The sequence below is a fragment of the Melanostigma gelatinosum genome (assembly GCF_949748355.1).
Source record: "Melanostigma gelatinosum genome assembly, chromosome: 10".
NCBI lineage: Eukaryota > Metazoa > Chordata > Actinopteri > Perciformes > Zoarcidae > Melanostigma > Melanostigma gelatinosum.
Genome location: NC_136643.1, coordinates 24035319 through 24055229, shown reverse-complemented (window position 1 = coordinate 24055229; position 19911 = coordinate 24035319). Strand labels below are relative to the sequence as shown.

At 45.1% G+C, this 19911-nt stretch overlaps 1 protein-coding gene across 1 annotated transcript in view; it reads left to right on the top strand.

The window, feature by feature from the left end:
* The window catches only part of LOC306783547 (ras-associated and pleckstrin homology domains-containing protein 1-like), a 42536-nt gene that overhangs the window by 13259 nt on the left and 9366 nt on the right, over positions 1-19911 (top strand). The window contains exons 2-10 of the mRNA XM_079277255.1: positions 1223-1287; positions 9765-9899; positions 10001-10109; positions 10218-10348; positions 10516-10782; positions 10954-11106; positions 11277-11456; positions 14948-15022; positions 19714-19791. Of these exons, the coding sequence (XP_079133381.1) occupies positions 9765-9899; positions 10001-10109; positions 10218-10348; positions 10516-10782; positions 10954-11106; positions 11277-11456; positions 14948-15022; positions 19714-19791 (1128 nt within the window). The 5' untranslated portion in view covers positions 1223-1287. The remainder of the gene's footprint in view (positions 1-1222; positions 1288-9764; positions 9900-10000; positions 10110-10217; positions 10349-10515; positions 10783-10953; positions 11107-11276; positions 11457-14947; positions 15023-19713; positions 19792-19911) is intronic.

The following is a 19911-nucleotide window of genomic DNA, read 5'->3' as shown; positions in this document are numbered from 1 at the left end:
ATTGATTTGAACTGGGAAGTCGGAATTTACGAATTCCCATTCGAAGATTTCCACTGGAGCGACTACTCGAAGTCGGATTTCCTACTTGAAAAGTCGGCAGAACTTCACCAACCCCGACTGCTAAATCGTATATTTTATGTATATTATATAGCTTTGTTTGTGAAATAGCGATGCACGTTTCAGTCTGCTTGTGGTTGATGACTTGAATCACCAGACTGGTTTAGATGGTCTCTTCACTGGGAAGTCAGTGAATGACTTAAAAGCACCGATGTACCCATGATGGTTGAGAGCACACAAGTGTGTGTGTGTGTGTGTGTGTGTGTGTTTTGTCCCAACAATGTTCTTATTGTTACAACCATCAGCTATCGATCATGTGAGAGCTGCTAATGACCTTTTGCAAGCCAGGATTGGAGTGTTTGTGTAATTCTCCTCCTTGTGCATGTGACATGTTCGCACTCGTATGACATGGTTAGCTTGTGAAAAAAGGACACGCACACATGCATGTGACACAGAACACAACGCAACCCCCCCAAACAAACACACACACACACTTCATTTTTACATTCACACTACCCGTACAAATATCCGATAAAGGTCAGACTCGACCACAGCATGAGCGAATCTGACAAGATGACGTCTTGACATAATGAGCCGTGATGATTTTGGTGAAATGTCATCAATTCCAGCTAAATCAGCAAACCCAGATCAAGAGCGGGAGAAATGAGCGGGAGTAATACAAATGGGGGTTAAAGGGAAAAGACGCAGAGAAGGAGAGAAGTGGGTCAAGAGAGACGAGACACATTGGGAAAGATATATATATATATATATATATAAGTTATTTTTAGGTCACACACATCCAGCCTGCTCAGCGTGATAGAAACACACACACACACACGCACACACACACACTAGTGCCACCTGTAGACAGTACATGTGTTTTGTAGACAGCTGCTGTGTGTGTGTGCTTGGAGTTTCCTTTGATGAAGCTAGGCTAACAGCTCCCCTTGCTTCCAGTCTTTGTGCTAAGCTAGGCCACTGGACGCACAAAGAGGAAACTTGTATGCATATTTCCCGAAGTGAACAAAAACTATCCCCAAATATTTAGGCATCAGCCTAAACAAAGCCAGTTGAGGAGTGTGTTTTTTATTTAGTGCTTCTCCGTCCATCCAAAGGAAGTCTGATGGTGTAATAACAACGTTTCTCTGTGTGTGTGTCTCTGCAGGGCGAGTGAATTCTCCTCCACTCTGCTCTGCTGGAGCTGGACTGAGCTGAGTTAGCAGACCAAAGGTAAACGGCATGATCATCGCTCTTTATCGATTCATAGCCCGCCGTCTCATGTGCAAAGCTCGGTGCTGGGTTTGTGTTCGGACTGTCAACGAATATTCTAAATTTGATTATGTTGAATTCGTTAAAAGAACAAACAGATATTAGGATGTTAATTAATATGGCCAAAGAGCGAGCGTTTCGTAAACAAACATGAAGACGTAACCTCTTAAACGATGGGGGATTAGTGTCGTCTGACGTTTGGACTATTTCAACAGAAACACACACATTTCATATCGTGATATTTACTCAAAACTTTCAGGGGATCTCCCTCCGGCCATCTGCCGCCTTTCTTAGGTTTTTGTAGTGAAATTAGGATCAATGAAATCGATCATTGCAGGCTTTCGAAGGGAGCGACAAGAACAGATAGAAACACGACATCTAAAAAAAATGATTCAAGCAACAATAGATGAGTCGAATAGTTCGAACCTATATGTTTTTTGGCAGTTTTAGCCAATTTGATGGTCTCTTCTTGATTGTTTCTCCGTGTTCCCCTCACAGAGTCACATACTCTGTACGAGTGTTGTTTCTGTCACACTATATGGCCAAAAGTATGTGGAGCTCTTGTGAACTTCTGTCTGTGTTGGTTTGGGGTAGGCCTCCTCATTTCCTTTCCAAATCTTAATGATTTTCTGACAATAGTGTGCTTTAGTTCACAATGCCCCCAAGCATGAATTTAGCTCCAAAATGAATGGTTTTAATGGTTTGCTGTGGATGAACTTACCTGTCCTACACAGACCCTGACCTGAACCCCATTCAGCACCTTAGGACGGGGCTTCATCGCCCAACAGAGCCGACCTTACTGATGTTCTCACGGCTTCATTTCTGCAGCTTGCAGGTTCCAAAATGTGGTGGAAAGCCTGAAACCAGAAGAGTTGAGGCCGTCATAGCAGCAGATTAATGCCCTGTCAATTTGGAAAGAGATGTTCAACAATCATGGAAAGTATGGGTATAATATTCAAGCGTTCACATACTTTTGGCCATAGAGTGTAATTGGTAATGTTTCCAAAATGTTATGATTGCTACTGTTACTATTACCAGGACTTCCAGACCACCTTTTGAGCCCAAGTGGTTCAGTCCTTGGCTGTAATGTTTTTAAACTGGTCTTTGGGGTCTGGAGGAGTTCTAGCTGACATCTGGTTCAGACATAATGTGTTTTGATCCCAGTGTTCATAGTTGAGGCGTACCCAAAGTACAACATATTTTACTATTAACGTCCTGTTTTTCACTTATCGTCTCTCAGTCCGAGCATATCAAACCAGCCAGGCCAGCGCTCAGCTGTTGGTTAGAAAGATATGTCGAGGTTTCCAAAATACATGTCCTCGTGGTGGCTTTGATGATAATTAATCGCTCCCAGCCTCGTTTGGGCTTCTGTGTTCTTTGTGCTCGAGTTTCTTCCCCGTTGAGATCCGTGGAAAAGTGAACGTCTCTGTGGCAAGAGGCTCCGACGTTTCCCCACAGCCAACTCTGAGAGCCAGAATTATAAATCTGTGGCCAGCGTGAACGGATTCCTGGATACTTCAGACAGAAGTCACGTCGTGTTGTGTAACAGCCTGAAGGGGTTTCGGGTAAATAGTGGAAAGTGACATGTGTGTTGGGGGGTTCTTCTCTGCTGTCTTTTGCTGTTAAACCAAGAAAGAAGCTCAGCATTAAATATTGTAAAACTCAATATTTATACTGTGCTGTACTGGCGCTCATATCAAAGTGGTGTGTGTGTGTGTGTGTGCGTGTGTGTGTATACTGTACACATGAATATACTGTGGTTGTGGGTTTGTGAAGGAGTGGCTCATGTTCTTGCATTGATTATAAGGAGGAGCTGCATATGTTTGGTAGCATATAGCAAGGTAGAAAATATACAGATTAATGTGTAGTCGTGGTAGACTTGAATGTGAGTAGGGCATTGGTGGTCCTCCCAAAATAGGTGGTGCCTGGAGCTTGGTGATGTTGTGACGACTAAGAGGGCTACTTGGTAGCTACTGTAGCTGGCAAGCTAACTGCTAACGCTCCTGCAAAACCAGGAACAAGCTAGCGCTCGTCACAATCATGTCAAAAGCTCTCAAAGGAAGAACTTTTAATTTGACCCGGACAAATTTAAATAGATTTATTTCGCTGCCGTTCAATTGAAACCAACCGACTTTTTGTTCAGTGTTTGTTTGACCAAAAAGAAAAGGCAAATGTAAATCACAGAATTGTTCCTGCTTCACCATAAAATGAGCCCTTCTGACTATGGCGACAGCTGTAAGTATCCTCTGGCACCACCCTCACGGGTCGTGGTTGAGGATCTGAGAATAGCAATGTTGTGCCTCCACTTTCCATCCATCATGTGAGGATGCGCTTATAGATCTGCCGCCTCTACGTCCAGCCTGCTTGTGCATGGAGGGCGGGGCAGCGGGAGTAACTCGGCCACATCATGTCCAACTTTAGTACATTTGTGTTAAATCCATTCAGCAACAGTAGAATGAACTTCCTGCTGCCTCTTGTTTCTTTTGGTGCAAAAATAGAGCTCATTCCCTAAATCTGGAACACGCCACTGTGTGTGTGTGTGTGTGTGTGTGTGTTTTGTCTCAGTGTCACGTTACACAGCGGCAGCTGGGTACCCCTGGGATCTGCTGGTTCAGCCTTGGGGGCTCAAATATATACATACACACACACACACACACACACACACACAATGGGGCTTAATTTGCACCGTATCTGTTTTCTCATAAAAGTGCACGTGCCTGTGCACGTGCTTGTGCTTATGACTCACACAGTGTCACTACCTTTTGACATTGCAGAACAAAAATTTAAAAATGAAAAAGGTACAGACATGAACTAACCTTCATGCTGTGCAGCCCAAATTAAATGTCGATAAACCGCCGGGGTTAACTGTCGTTGTGGCTCCGGCCTGTTTGTTGAAGAGACGCAAATATTGAGGATTGAATATAAATCAATGCACGTCAGCAGGCCAGATTATAGTAATATGAAGCATTCAGAGTAAAGTACAGCAGCAGAGTAAAATCAGAATGTCCCCCCCCCCAAAAAAAACCCCTCTCTGCATTAATCTCACTTCCTCGTATTGAGAGGCGGAGGCAGATGTCGATATGAGGCAGGAAATGATGTAATCCCTCCTGCAGCTCTCGTGGGAAGTGATATCATTGTTGCTGGATCAGCAGGCGGCTCTTCCTCTGCCTCTCTCCGTCCGACATCAGCCATGTATTACAATATCGCGTGTAAATGACTTCATCGGAGTGAAAAATAACAAGCTCGTTGTGTTGTTTATTTTAGCTGATTTACAAAGAATGATACTTCTCAGTGTAATTTCCTCGCTGCCATTGATCCATTGATGTGAAGTAAGTTCTGTGAGTTTGAACAGTCCTTGGAAGAATGTGTAATGAGATTACTTTGGTCCTTTTGAAGAGGTTAACAAATTTGACAGCTGTAACAGACAGGCGACATCTGCAGAGAGAAGCCGATGCTGAAGTGCATTAAAGCTGCATTCTCTCTAGTGACCACCAGGGGGCGACTCCTCTGGTTGTATAGAAGTCTATGAGAAAATGACTCTACTTCTCTCTTGATTTATTACCTCAGTAAATATTGTAAACATGAGTTTATGTCTCAATCTCTAGTTTCAAGTCTTCTTCAATACAGCATGATGTTCATTTAGTACATTATGGTCCATTTAGAGTCAATCGTGCATATCGTGCATCCCTACATTGGACAGCTCTTTGGTAGGGCTGTCATTATGACATTCTATTGATCAAGATGATGATCAGTAGAAGCACTACAACGTAATACTCATGGGTAAAAAAAACACACATCAGGTGCGTGTTAGTATTTAGCAAGTAGGTCATGTGGCTTAATACCTAATCTGGGGCGGCTTCTGCTCCTACACCTGACTGTAATTGGGTCTTTAGGATATAAATAACTATTTCATTTTATTCTAAGTTCAGATGAAATCAGAACACATCCTTCTATATTTGTTCATAATCAACTGTTTAAGTGTCATAATGATAAGATATCAGAATATACGTCCGCAAAGACAAAAGAAAAGATGGGTGTTGGACAAATACGATTTTGCATTAATTTGACTTTATATCCTTTTCATTCAGAGATAAAATAACTTTAACCCTCCTGTTACCTTCAAATTTACTAACATCTTTTACTATTGGGGTCAATTTGACCCCAGCAATTTCAACCTCCAGAAAATGATCATAATTCAAATTTTTCTCCAAGTTTATGTATTAGGAACTTTTTGCTTGTTTGTTGACTCCTTAAATAGCGCATTAAATAATAATAAAAAAGACACCCACCCCCTTAAACATCCGGGAATGCCTGTTAAGCGACTATGGAGAAATATGCAGATCAGAATAAAATCTCACTGATTGACATATCATTTAAAAGAGATCATTTGTTGGTGTTTTAATGGCTTTATATTATCTCTAAGTACATATTTTTGTTATCTGTAAAGTTTGGAATGAAAAACTATTTCTGTTATTAAGACCAGTAACATTCGTTATGTTATGTGTATGTGTGAGTGAGTGAGTGAGAGAAACGTCTCAACTTCCTGTCTGGATTCACTCATTGCTTCTTTTTTCTCTGGATCTGATTTATAGCTTTGCTTCACAACAACCCTGTGTGTGTGTGTGCGTGTGTGTGTGTGTGCGTGTGCGTGTGCGTGTGTGTGTGTGTGTGTGTGTGTGTGTGTGTTGTCCTGATATAGAGCCGTGGGAACGGGCCACACTGAATGAGGGAACATTAAAGCCTTTTCTGTTGTCGTTGTGTTGTGGCAGTGGACCAGTTGAGGCTCCGTGTTGCGCTGTGGGAAACTGGGAGCTGCCCAGTACAGATGGAGTGTGTTGCTCATGGGCACTAAAGCAGCAGATCTTGGAGTCGAGAGGGAAGGGAGGCAGTTGGCAACATTGCAGTTTTCTTTTAAGTCTGTTTCTTCTCTCCACCTGTCTCCTCTCTTTTAATCTCCTCTTTCCTTCTCTTGCCTCCTCTCCGCTTCTTTCGATTTGCTCTTGTCTCCTCTCTTCTCCTCCTATCTCCTCTCCTCTTGTCTCCTCTCTCTTTTATCTCCTTTTGTCTCCTTCTTCCTTCTCTTGTCTCCTCTCCATTTCCTCTTTCCTCCTCTTGTCTCCTCTCCATTTCTTGTCTTCTCTTTTCATCTCCTCTCCTATTGTGTCCTCTTTTCTCCTATCTTGTCTCCTTTTTCATCTCCTTTCCTCTCCCCTGTCTCCTCTTGTCTCTTCTCTTTTCCTGTCCTCTCGTCTCCTCTGCTCTTTTCTTTTCGTTTCCTCTCCTTTCCACTTGTCTCCTCTTGACTACTAATTTTCTCTTCCCCTCCTCTCGAGTTGCTCCTCTGTCGTTGCCACAGGAGGTAAAGAAACTGCAGTGATACATGTTGTGTTTATTGTCTCACTCCCTCTTATTAAGACAGAGGTGAAGTGAAGGAGAGAAGGGTGAGTAAGAGTAGGGACTGAGAGAAAGTGGGAGAGACGAAAACAGTAACAGACGAGGAAGAAGGGAAAGAAAAGCTGAGGAGAAGAGGGAGGAGTGAAGGATTGGGAGTATGATTGCATGGTTTCAGTGTGACAGACAGGAGTGTGACTGCAGCAGCAGAGTAATTACTGTTTACTTTGGACACACACACACACACACACACTCTCTGCACTTATAGCCCATCACTACGACTTGCTGTCTCAGCTCTGTTTGACTGGTGGCGCATTCAACTGCTATCTGATACACAGCTGAGCAGCAACCAGTAGAGACTATTTTACAGCCGACGCCATCACAAATATGCACGAGCATGTTGGCAACAGAAGCGGCGTTATTCTGCAGAAGTTCTGCAGAATAACGACCGTTTACGAGCAACGGGTGTTTACGGTCAACGAGTGACCGTGTTATCTTGTGACTTTCAGCCAAATGTGTCCGTAACTTATGGTTATGGTGGAGATGCTAAACGATCCAGGAGCAACCACGGACGCGTTCAGTTGAAAGTCACTCGTTAAAGCAAAACACCGATGACGTCTGTGGCTACAAGCTGTCAGACGTGTTGACCACCACTGGACTGTTTGTAGCGGCCATTTTGAAACTCGATGAAGTCAAACCTCCGAGTCTTTGTCCTGGTGACGTTCGGTACGCGAACACAGATAACGGAGTTGGAAGCATCCCGTGAGTCGAGGCCCCTTTTCAAATCGCACTTATCGATTCGATCAGTTATCAGTATGAAAATATAGATTTGTGCAGCTCTTAACTTTCACGCCGTCTCAGATTTTGCTCGCATTGAACCAATCAATGATTGGTTCATGCATGGCAGCTTGATAAGACAACCGTGTGTCAACATGAATATGTAGAAGGATAATAAAGAATGAGATTGAATTATCACCCGTTATTTTCTATCGGTGTATGTTTGCAGAGAGATGAAGTTCAGATTCACACGTCAAGTGAATCTTCTTCTCATTCAGAATTTTGCCTGCGAAGAAAAAAAGGTTCATTTGTCGGCCACCTTCGAACCTTCGAACCAAGACGACAGATAGTTGTACAAGAGCGCAGCTGTGAGAGACACACACACACACACACACACACTCTCGCCCTATCCTCCAGTCTAAATGACAGACCATGCTAACCACAGGGATCTAATTGTAGCGCTGCTCCTCAGCGTGTGTGTGTGTGTGTGTGTGTGTTTGTCAATGTGTTTGTATGTGGGTGACATTCTGCTCTCTAATCTTGTGTTTGTGTTTGCTAGCAGTCTCTCCCCAGGACGGGGACGGGGGGGACGACGACAAAACGGCTACCCAGGAATAGCACGCCGTGCCCTGGGCAATACTCTGGGGTCGGCTGGGTGGGGACCTGGAGGAGAGGGAAAAAGGAGGCGGTGAGGAGAGAAGGGAGTAGAGAACTGAAGAGGAGGAGGAGGAGGAGAGTAGAGGGAACTGGAGCACACGGGAGGGAGGTGACATGGGAGAGAAATGGAGGAGATTGATTCAATGATTGATGCTATCATAGCAGCCATGCTCTTTTATCTCTTAACATGAAGATTATTGTTGATTTATACGCAGAGAAAAAAGGAGGTTTGAGGTTTGTTTCTGTCCGAAGGTTTAAATACATCCACATGCTGATGACACACATAGTCCAGCATTACAATCCCACTTAAAACCACAATTTGACGTTTGTACACTTTCGGTGCACTTGTTTTTGTTACCTTTGGAGAGAGCTACGCTCGCAGTTTTCTTCTGCGTCTCGTCTTCGTGCTCAGCAAGAAAAGCACAAGTGTAACGCAGCATGTCACTACATTTAAGTTCAGTTATGGCTTTGCCCTCACGGTCAAATCAGGACAAGCACAGTTTGCTTTTCAAGCACTACGCTTTCAGTGGAATTCACCTCCAGACGTTTATACTTTGATAAATCATGTGTTCCATCATCATCATCATCATCATCATCATCGTGATACAGTGAAAAACAGTTCCTACTGGTTGTCAACACAGAAGAATTCAACTGCTGCTCTTTGATCTGTATTCCAGCTGCGTGTGGATCATTATTGCTGTCATTAATCTCAGAGACACTTCGACAGTGTGTTGACTTGTTCTCAGTGTAGTTACATAAACAGTTCACACGCACAGACTGTGAACACTCTGCCTTTGGATTCCTTGACTCTGTTAAAATCAGGATTTTTAAGTGTTTTATAGTTGTAAAAATGTGAACATTATTCTTTGCTCAGTGTAAAACCGATTGGGCAGCAACATTTCTGAAATATGCAGAATGACACACAGTGAAGATAAAAGGTTCCTAGTAGGTAGTTGCAGCCCATCAACTGGGGATCACATGTATTGATCTGGGGAGAAGTTCTCCATTTGTTTTTACTCTTACAAAGTGGAACTTGTACGATGGACCGACGTCTCCCACGTCTCTGCCCGGCTCTTCTTTCTGTGCCTGGCGTCTAAAAAAGTACTTAAAATGCGTTAAAATCATACGAAGCCTTAACGGGGCCCTTTAAAGGATAATAATTCAATCTGCATCTCGTCTGATGCACAGAATGCATCTGGACTTTGTCTCTTTAACTGTTGAATTCCTGCAGTCATTTCCTGCTTCTGTCCGTCTCTTACAGTTCAATGACTCTCGCCAGCTGTGATCGGTCACAAACAAGCTTTTATTGTCATCTTTGATTTTTTTTTTTTATTGCAGCTTTCAAGTGTGCGCCAAGAAGCTTCAGGAAGTCCTCTGATGTGGATTCCTGAATAGATATCGGCATCGTTTGATGATTCTGATCCATGGCGTTGAAGCGCCTTTAATGCCGTTGACGTCAGAGAGAGACAAAGAAAAAATGTGAATTTAGAATGTAACATGACTGGCTGTGGTGTAGGGCGGACTGTTGGCCACTAGGTGGAGCTGAGAGATCACACTGCCCTGAAACGCCACAAGAACTAACCAGTATCTCTTTCCCTCTGTCCCCTCTTCAGATGGATCAGCTGTCGGACGAGGAGCTGGAGGTCAGGGGGGACGGGGAGGAGGACGAGGAGGACAGCGACAAGGAGGACCAGGACCTGGATAAGATGTTTGGAGCCTGGCTGGGAGAGCTGGACAAACTCACGCAGGTACACAAAGTAAGGGAGGTCCACCGCTGATCTGCATGAACCACGGAGCTTTCACCTGTTGCCAAAGTGTGCAAAAGTTATAATACGGTGTGTCTGTTCAGAGTCTGGATGACAGCCGCCCGGAGCAACCCCCGCAGCAGAAAGCTCCCCTCAGACAAGAGACCAACATGGCCAACTTCTCCTACAGGTTCTCCATCTACAACATCAACGGTCAGACACCGTTTGATTGACGCTTCCTCTCCTGCTCTGTCTCGGTCTCTCTCTCTCTCTCTCTCTCTTCTTCACGTCTCACACGTTTGGTGTCTCTTGTGTCTGCAGAGGCGTTGAATCAGGGCGAGAACGTGGACCTGGACGCTCTCATGGCGGACCTCTGCTCCATCGAACAGGAGCTCAGCACCGTCAACGCCAAGCCCGGCAGCATGGCTCGCCTGGGGTTGACCGACACCAAGGTACACGCGTTCACATGTCTACGTGTAATCACCACCCCCAAAATTCCATATATGACTCGGCAAATATGAAGAATTAAGCTTGGGTTTTGGAGTTTTTAGGCTATGATCACCCATGTGGACAGCTAGTTTTCACTGAGTCTACACGCGCTCCTTCTCTCCGTCTCCAGGTCCGTCAGAAGCCTCCAGCCGGGCGCAGTAGCCGGCAGCAGCCAGCAGCAGGAGGCGGCAGCAGCAGCGGAGGAGGTGGTGGTGGTGGTGGTGGTGGTGGAAGCAACAGTGTTAGCGGTGGAGGGGGCAGCAGCGGGGCGAGCAGCAGCAGCAGCAGCGCTAGAGCGTCCCCTGCTGGCACTGTCAGAGCTCCCGCCGGGCATCCTGGGAGAGCGGCGCTGGCTTCCAACTTCAGTCTTGACGACATCACCGCCCAGCTGGAGAAGGTGTGCGGGGGATTTGTTTTGTTATCGACATGTGCGGACGAGGTTTTGGGACATTCCTTCTCCTTGTATCCATCATTCATTCCTCACATCCCTCGATGACTCTTGTTTTATAACTTAAGAAACAAAAATAAGACCGAGTGCTTAACCCTCCGCCCTCTGCTCCCCCACCAGGCGTCTCTCAGCATGGATGAAGCTGCTCGTCAGACCTCCTCACACTCCCTTAGCTCCGCCTCCTCCTACACGTCGGCCACGATGCGACGGCCCGGATCGTCTCAGCGGCAGCACCGACGCACGGGATCCGTCGGCACGGTCAGCGAGCACGAGGTAGACTGAGCAGCCTTTTTCATTTGGGGATTTTGATCCATTTTCACAGTTTATGAATTAAAATAAACGTGACTCAAAACCACAAGTGTGACCCAGAGGGCTTAGAAACTGCACCCTCTATCTATCATCAATCTGCACCTGACTTCTGAACTGTTGTTTCTCCTCTTTAGGTGCGTTCGATCGTTCACTCCTCCCGCTCCTCCGTCACCTCGGGGTCCGGCGTCTCTGTTAACTCCGCCTCCTCCATGGACTCGTTGGACAGCGTGCTTCGCTCCGATGAACCGGACGGTCAGCAGCCCTCGGTGCTGCCCTCAGCTGCCGGAGCCGGTCATGGTCATCCCCACACGGAGGTACATGCCCACTGAGTTCGGCTGATCCTCGCCTCGCTTCTTTCAGACATTTATGATGAACACGTTATGCTTCATCTTAAATGTGTTTAGGGTTAGAATGAAGCACCACAAAAGCAAATCATTTGCTCGATCGGCACCATGCTGGAAGGAAACCTCTGTAACGATCAGACTAAACTGTTTCTGTACGTTTCTGAGAAAACATATGAACCCCCAATAGAGATCAGTCTGTACCCGGACTTTTACCTTCTCTCAGTTGCCAGTTTATTAGGTACACCTGACTAAAACTAATGCAGTGTAAGATATGAAGGCTATAACTTAAAAAGGTGTTGATTCAACCGTATGATCAAATTGGAGGATGTAGTTTGAGGTGCTGATAAACTCTTGTGTTATACTTTAGACATTTCAGTTATTTGGCCTGCTCTCATTGATATGAATGGGATGGACAAAATAACAGAAACCCCTCTCGTACAGGATTCATCTCATAGCAAAGTGATGTTCTGCTCAATGACGCTCCTACGAGACACATTAGCTCATCTTGTCACATAGCAGGTGCTGTGGTTAGCTAGCTAAGGTGGTCGCTAACCACAGCAAACGAGATGGATTATTAACAAACCTGCTTTTAAAGCTGCATTACTTTGTGACAACGCACATCAATAAAAGCAGATGTTCACTCCTTCACTCGAGTTTCAATCAGGCTGGAATATTAGAAGACATCATTTAAAGTTTATGCAAATGATGAGCGATGACGGCACCAATATGCAAATGAGCATTCGGCTTCGTCGAATAACGTATGGAGCTAGTGCTAGCTATTCTCATTGCTTCCTGTTTTGGTTGCACAATGTTTTGTGTTGATCAATACATTGTGCAGGGATTTCATTTGATCCCACTGAACAATGATCTTCTTTACACCTCGTATTTATACAGAAAGCAACAAAAACCAGAAAACAAGGCTTGTTGGGAACCAATCTAAATGCAGATGGTGTCATTGTTCCACAACCATTAAATTGTGCAATCAACATTTACTTCACAATGATCAGTTAAAGCTAGTCTACTGCCACTTTAAAGATTTAAAACCATAGTATTGTAAAATATTACTTGTTCAATCCGATGATTTTGCAACAACTTGAATTTTAATGTCCTTTTAAGGCTTCAGGTCCCACTTTACCAGTTACTGTGCTACTTGCATGAGCTGCAGATCAGGTGTCCTCCGACAGTCCACACTTTCTTGAGATTTTATTTCATGTAGTGTCGTGTAAGTGTTTGCTGCTGCAGTGGTTTGTGTTGGTTTGTTCTACCGCTGGCTGTTTCTTCGGTTCTTTTAAGATCAGAAAACGCTCCGTTCTTCTGTCCCAGAAGACACCGAAAAGAAGAGCGTGGTCAGAATCTTCCCTGAATTACCTGAGTAGTCAGATGTGAACACTTCGCTTCTTGGCTTGCAAAACAATGTGAGCAGAATAAAATGGCCAAAAAGAGCTCATAACAGTTTTAGTGCATTTCTACTGTTCTTTTCCCATTTCACAAGGGATTTGTCTCTTAGCATTTATAGCTCAATCCCTCTTTTGGTTCTGACCCTGGTGACTGCTGATGGCATTTAATCCAAAGCCTCGTTGCTCAACACAAACAAGAAAACTCAAATGAGCTGCACTGCAAACACAAACCCTGCTCCGTGAGAAGGAAACTGGGTTGCTGCTCCAAATCCATCCGGTGTATACACGGACACCACCGCAAATCTGAGACTGGGGTGAATCAAATTAGAACAATGAGACGAGAGGCCAGAGTGAGTCAGCAAATGACCAGAGAGGATGAGAAGGAGCGAGAGGGAGGCGATGATGGAGGCTAACGGAGTGAAGCAAAGAGTGACACAGACGGGCAAGGGAAGGAGAGAGGAAACAAGAAGAGGAGAGGAGAGAGGGAACAAGAAGAGAAGGAGAGAGGGAACAAGAAGAGGAGAGGAGAGAGGGAACAAGAAGAGAAGGAGAGAGGGAACAAGAAGAGGAGAGGAGAGAGGGAACAAGAGTCGCTGCTCCACGAGTCCAGCTCATTAGAAACTGGACTACTGAGGTTTGAAGTCTTTTTCCTCTACACACTCACTCTGTGTCCTTTAAAGTGCAGGAACAACAAATCAGTGTTGATCATCAGAGTAGCGCTGCAGCTTGGGATGGGACTGAGGAGGTCATAGTTTTTGGGGCCACACTGGTTGTCACTGACATGCTTGTGATTGCTGTAAGAGGGTTGGGGCACAAGGTCCAGTTCCCATTTCAACCGTTGGTCGTCCATCTGGACCGTTCTGGGGGACAGGCCTGAGGGTTGTACTGCCGGCCGCCATCTTTGTCACTTACTGCGGCGCTGAGGTTGGAACGAGCAAGCGCCACGGTGAGAGCAGAAGTGTGCAAGTTCACGTAGGCTGCAACCGCTTCAAGCCCCAAAAGCCATGATAGCAACCGCTTCCCTTCTGCTGACTTCCTCTTATTGACACGGCTTGAGGCGCTGCAGTGTGAAAGCCTCTTTACTGCTCCGACAATAATACAGAGTCTATGTTTATTACACAAGAAGATACACACATACACCGACAAAGTCTTCCTGTATATAATATAGCAGCTCTCTGTTCTTATTAATGTGTCCTAGAGGGGATCAGCACACACACACACACACACGCACACACACACTTAGATAACGTTGGTCAGATCTTAGCCAAAGGAAAAAGCTGGCTGTAATCGTGCGCGTGTGTTTGACCTAAATATTATTTGTAATCTGTGGTAATCAAGAGAGAACTAATGCTTTCTATAAAATGGTTTCTAGAGATTGAAACACACACACACACACAAACTCACGAGATTATTAAAGATTTGTCTGAAATGAATAAATAGAAATCTGATCAGAAAAGCAATCCTGAGTTGGACAAAGGTGTTGAAGGAAGCCTATTTCTCAATGTCTCCGTTACTCCAGGACTGATGCTGATCCCAGTGTGTCCAGCAGGAACCTGCTCAGGGTGAACTGGTGACTCACAGCACTGCTGCCTGTACGATGTGGGATTATATAAAGCTCAGCGAGCCACAGTTCTATCCCATGCCTGTGGAATTCACCTTGTCGGGAAATATGATTAATCTAGTCAACAATGTAACAAATGAATAATGAATAGAAATCAGTCAATTACAAAAATATAAACCGAAAAAAAAAAGAAAGATGTGTGTTCACAAAAACTAAATAAAAGCTCTGCATCACAAAATGTTCTTCAGGTTGTTTCCTCAGGGACGCTCGTGGTCTTAGTCTGGGAGGAGACCAGCTCTGAATGACTCTATATGCCTGTTGGTTAACGTGTGTTTTAACATTTCCTCTCCTTCCCAGCGCTCCTACACCACGACTGTAATGTGTTGATTCTCCGTCACAGGTTTCCGTTTCTGCTTCACCACACAGCTTTCTGCTAAACTGCCACATCCAGTCAATCAAGCACCAGATTACCTCACCAGGACTCTCTGTCTCTCTCTTTAAAGCACTCCTATCTGGACAGGGAAACCTCTCTGATTCTGAGAAACATAGCAGGGAAACCCTCCCACCTGCTGACCAAGGTGACGCCCCATTCCCTCTGCACGCCCCCCCCCCCCCCCCTCTCCTCTTGCATGGCAGCACCCTGCCCCCCCCCCCTTTGTATCTCCATGCATGAAGCAAGAATCCTCCTCGTGTGTGAGTTGCACAGTACCATGTGTGGCTGCAGTATGCTGGTGTGTAATCCCAAAGCTTTACAGAGGCCGGCGATACAACGTGGGGGTCCCCATGCAATAATAATAGCACATTTAAACACGTGTGAACAAAATGATTCAAATGAGTCAAAAACAACATTGAGAAACTGTCACTCCACGAGGCCTTATGTGGAGCACAACGTTACACATTATGCAAGGCTTGGTGTTCAGCTGCAGCCCGGTAGCTTAACTTAGTTCTCCGAAATGGAAAATGTAGGCCTGTTTAAAAAAAGTCAGAAATGTACTTTGTTATTGACATATAAAGTGGTTATTTGCATACAAACATACAATTCCAATGACAAGGACTTAAATGATTGTATTTTTGGTTAAATATCTTTTTTTGTGGGGGGGGGGGGGTAGACTAGCAAGCATTAATGCTGATCCTAGAATATGGACTCCTCACAAAGATCACATTTATTGCATAAGACATTCCACTTCCCCAAACACAGAGTTTACGTGCCCCCAGGAACGCATTAATGCTGACTCGTGCATTCTGTTTTACATACAGAATATACTTCCTTTGCACTTTGCTTGATTCATAGTGCGGCACAAAAGTAGATCTAAAATCTGCAGTTTTTACGTTTGAGTCTTGACAGATTCACGCTCAAGTGTTGAGTTACTAAACGAACATTTAGCTTAAAATGTAACAATGAAATATGAAATATATGTGTGATGGAGCAGGTCATCATTAGTACCATTACAGAAACAAAGCATTCGTCATCACTTCTCTGTGTTGAGCCTTCAGTCTGTAAAGCTCTGTGACTATCTGACCGTTATGTGTTCACCTCAGCGTCTGTGGGGAGAAAGTGTTCCTCTCGTGGTCTTTCTGCATCTCGTTGGTTCTTGTTCAGTGGTGACAGACTTTCAGTCAACTCTGCAGCCGGAGTGCAGAGGCCATTTTTTTTTGTTTTTTGGAAGCATGAAGGTTTGCTTTAAGACTGAGAGGAGGCATGACTCTGTGTGCCCTGTGTGTGATATGTGACTGAAGAGTCTTACAAGGATGCGATCACACAGGACTCCTTCTAAACGCAGAGGCAAACGTTCTGCCAGCACGTATTGTTCCTCGTGACTATCTACCAAATTGTGTTTTTATTGGAGAGCACTGCTGGATTAACATTTGTGTGGTTTGATACTCGATCACAAAGGCCCAAACTGATCTGCTGTGTCTGTCGAACATGCATTTGTAACACCTGATTGGACAATCCAGACAGTTCCAGCTGTTTTCATGTAGAACGGTCCCATTGAATGTCCTCAAGCTGCTGACAAACCTCTTGTGTGATCGTGCTGTAAGGCTGCTTCAACAACGCTGTCTGCGTGTTGTGACGTGTTTCGGGACGATGATGTTGGAATTACTCGCTCGTGTTTCGTGAGTGACAGGTAAGTGTGAGAGGCAGCGCCTCTGTGTCTGCGTTCATCTTCTGAAATCAGCTGAAGTGGGAAACCATCCGAAAAAAGAAGAATCTAAACACATCGTTTCTAATTTGGTAGTAAAAACGATGCACTGTTCCTCAGACGCTTTCTGTGATGGGAAACCTTGACTCCCATTCCATGAGGCTTCTTCTCTTCTTTTTTTATTTTTATTTTTGCACTTATTGTAAACTGCATTTTTGGGCCCAAAGGTGTGTGGGGGGGGGGGGGGGGGGGTGTGTAACTACATTTTACAGTGAGACACAGTTTGCTGGATACCAGTGAATTATTTTTGTCGCAAAAAGTTTGTTTGCAGCGTGCGGTTTGCAGCGTGAGGTTTGCAGCGTGAGGTTTGCAGCGTGCGGTTTGCAGCGTGAGGTTTGCAGCGTGCGGTTTGCAGCGTGCGGTTTGCAGCGTGAGGTTTGCAGCGTGAGGTTTGCAGCGTGAGGTTTGCAGCGTGAGGTTTGCAGCGTGAGGTTTGCAGCGTGCGGTTTGCAGCGTGAGGTTTGCAGCGTGAAGTTTGCAGCGTGAGGTTTGCAGCGTGAGGTTTGCAGCTGTGGTTTGCAGCGCGCGGTTTGCAGCGCGCGGTTTGCTGCAGTACGGTAATTGGTTTTCTGAAGGGATAGAAGGATTTTTTTTCACAGATGAAGCCCATTCAATTGAACAAATTAATGAATTATTTTACAATCTCACTAATCTACTTTAATCATACCACCATTAATGGTAAATTTATAATATTTTAAGAAGAACAAATGTATGGGTTTGGTTTCATTGTGTCTGAATAAATGAAGAGCATAGATTTGTGAGATTGAGTCAATGTAACCTTCCAGTTACAAGTATGGAAATCAAACTTAAAGTCCTGGGCAGAGTGATGATGAAGAGGTTAAGGACAGATGGGGGGGGGGGGGGGCACTAATGGTTCTGATGGCTGTGATAATGAAGATGATGAAGAAGAAGATGATAGCTGACAGTCCTTAGCCAGCTGCTTCAGGCTTGTAATATTCTGTTGATAAGGAATTATGAACGCTGACTAACTTAATGTAGAATATAGCATCAGTTAGCATTAAAATGCTAACTGATGCGACACAGAATAATGTTATATGACGGGTGTTTTAAACTTTCCATGGCTACCCGGATTATCTCATTCACGTTGTGACGCACTAACACGAACTGTTGATCAATATTTTTATACGTCATTATTCAACAGTTACCGTCTGTTCAAATGTTAAAATGTATTAACTGGCTTTGGTCTGTCCAGTGATGCAAACAGTTTTCATATATGATCTGTTGACAAATGTAAACGCCATCACTGATTTTTATTCACACTTAATTCGTACGCGTTTGCTACTTCACTGCTTTTAATGTAAATCCTCGGGCGTTAAACCCAACCAACAAAACATCGGCTCGTCATTATGAAGCTGTTTATGAGCTTATGCTGCAGGATCCTCTGCTGCTTCCAGACGCGTGTGTGTGTGTGTGTGTGTGTGTGTGTGTGCGCGCGCATCAGGGGGTTTTGGGGGGGGGTGCCGATAAGGAGATTGGCTGTTAATCTCCTCTTCCTCATCCCCCATCATCTTCATTTCATTCTGCCCTTTCGCGCAGTCACTGTGGTGTGTGTGTGTGTGTGTGTGTGTGTGTGTGTGTGTGTGTGTGTGTGTGTGTGTGTATGTGCTGTGTGTGTTGTGTGTGTCTGTGTCGTAATCTGACGGCTAAAGTGGAGCACCTCGGCGAGGGCATACGCGGACGTTCAGACACTCGTGTGAAGAAGACTAGGAATACTTCCTGAAATTGAGTGAATCAGAGAGTGAGACGAGGACAAACCGAATCAGAGAAGAAGAAAGACTTTGGCGCGAAGAGAGGACTAGAGAGACTGAGAGGAGGGGGGGGGGGGCGTGACAGCTTGTATGTTGGCACAGCAAAAAAAAGAGAAACATTGCCCCTCCCCCACCACCCTCCATCTCTACATCCTTCTCTCTTCCTCCCATTCCCTCTACCTCCCTCAGCCGGGGAGGATGTGACAGGACAAGCTAGCGTCTTTCACTTGAGTCAGTCGGCTGCATCGCTAACCAGGCGATTCGATTTCCTGTTTGATTCGTCTGTAAGTCAGCGGACAACTCGATTCGTCAACCTGCAGCTCAGTCAGAGTGTAAACGCATCAGATGGTCAGTCGTCAGTATTTCTACTTCATCTTCCGTCATTCTTTCTCGAGTTTTTTTCTACTCTTATTTTTTGCTCCCAGATCTTGGATTTAAGGCGTCTGACTCTGCTCCATCCTTCTCCACCGCCTCCTTCCACACTTTCCTCACAGCTGACGGTCTCAACTCCATCGCTTTCTCGAAAGTCTGACTTGTCGGGTGTTTGTGCAGAATCGAACCGAAGCTGGGATTGCAGGATCGGAGCATCTTGAGTTGTCGGAGGAAAACAGACTGGATTTTCTTTTCTTTTTTCAATTCGTCACGTCTCCATCCGTCCTCTAGTCTGTCGTCTGCAGAGAGACACACTGCCATCGCCTCCGGTTTCAGTGTGTGTGCGTTTGGGGAATTTGGATAATCCTTTGGAGAGACAATGATCGTCGACCAACATGTAGCATCAGAGCGATAATCCAGTCGCATTCCCCTGCGGTCACGGTAATACACAGATGATGATGATGATGAAGAGGAGAAAGAGGAGAAGCAGGTTTGCGCTGCCAACCAGACATGTCTGATGATTCCTCTCAGTTTGTGCTCCTCGGCAATGCACCTGTGTGTTGTTGGGACTAAGCGGCTTCATACATCTGATCTTCAGCGTGACAACAGGAGCAATGTGCACAACCAGCTGACGACGCTGGGAATACACAGTGAACTTTGTGCAAACTCTGCAGATAAAAACTGGGATTTTTCTGCACTCTCTATTATTTTAGTTCTGCTTGAGGCTACACGCAGACACAGAAGTGTTGGTTATTTGAAAAAAATTACTTGAAAGTAAAAAAAAAATGAATTCCTGTTGGAGGAACCAGGTGAGAGCGGTGCATGTGTGTCTTTAATACGGATTGCAACTGTTGCAGGAATGTGGATGTTGATGCTGTCGGTTTGTATTTTCTGTCATCGTCAACCTGTGTGTGTGTGTGTGTGCAGGAGGAGCAGGCTGCCAAGCTGAAGGCAGACAATATCCGAGTCGCCCTGGAGAAGATCAAGGAGGCCCAGGTTAAAAAGGTGATTCTTGTGTGTGTGTGTGTGTGTGTGTGTGTGTGTGTGTGTGTGTGTGTGTTTGTGTTGGTGTGTGTGTTGTGTGTGTGTGTGTGTGTGTTGTGTGTGTGTGTGTGTGTTGTGTGT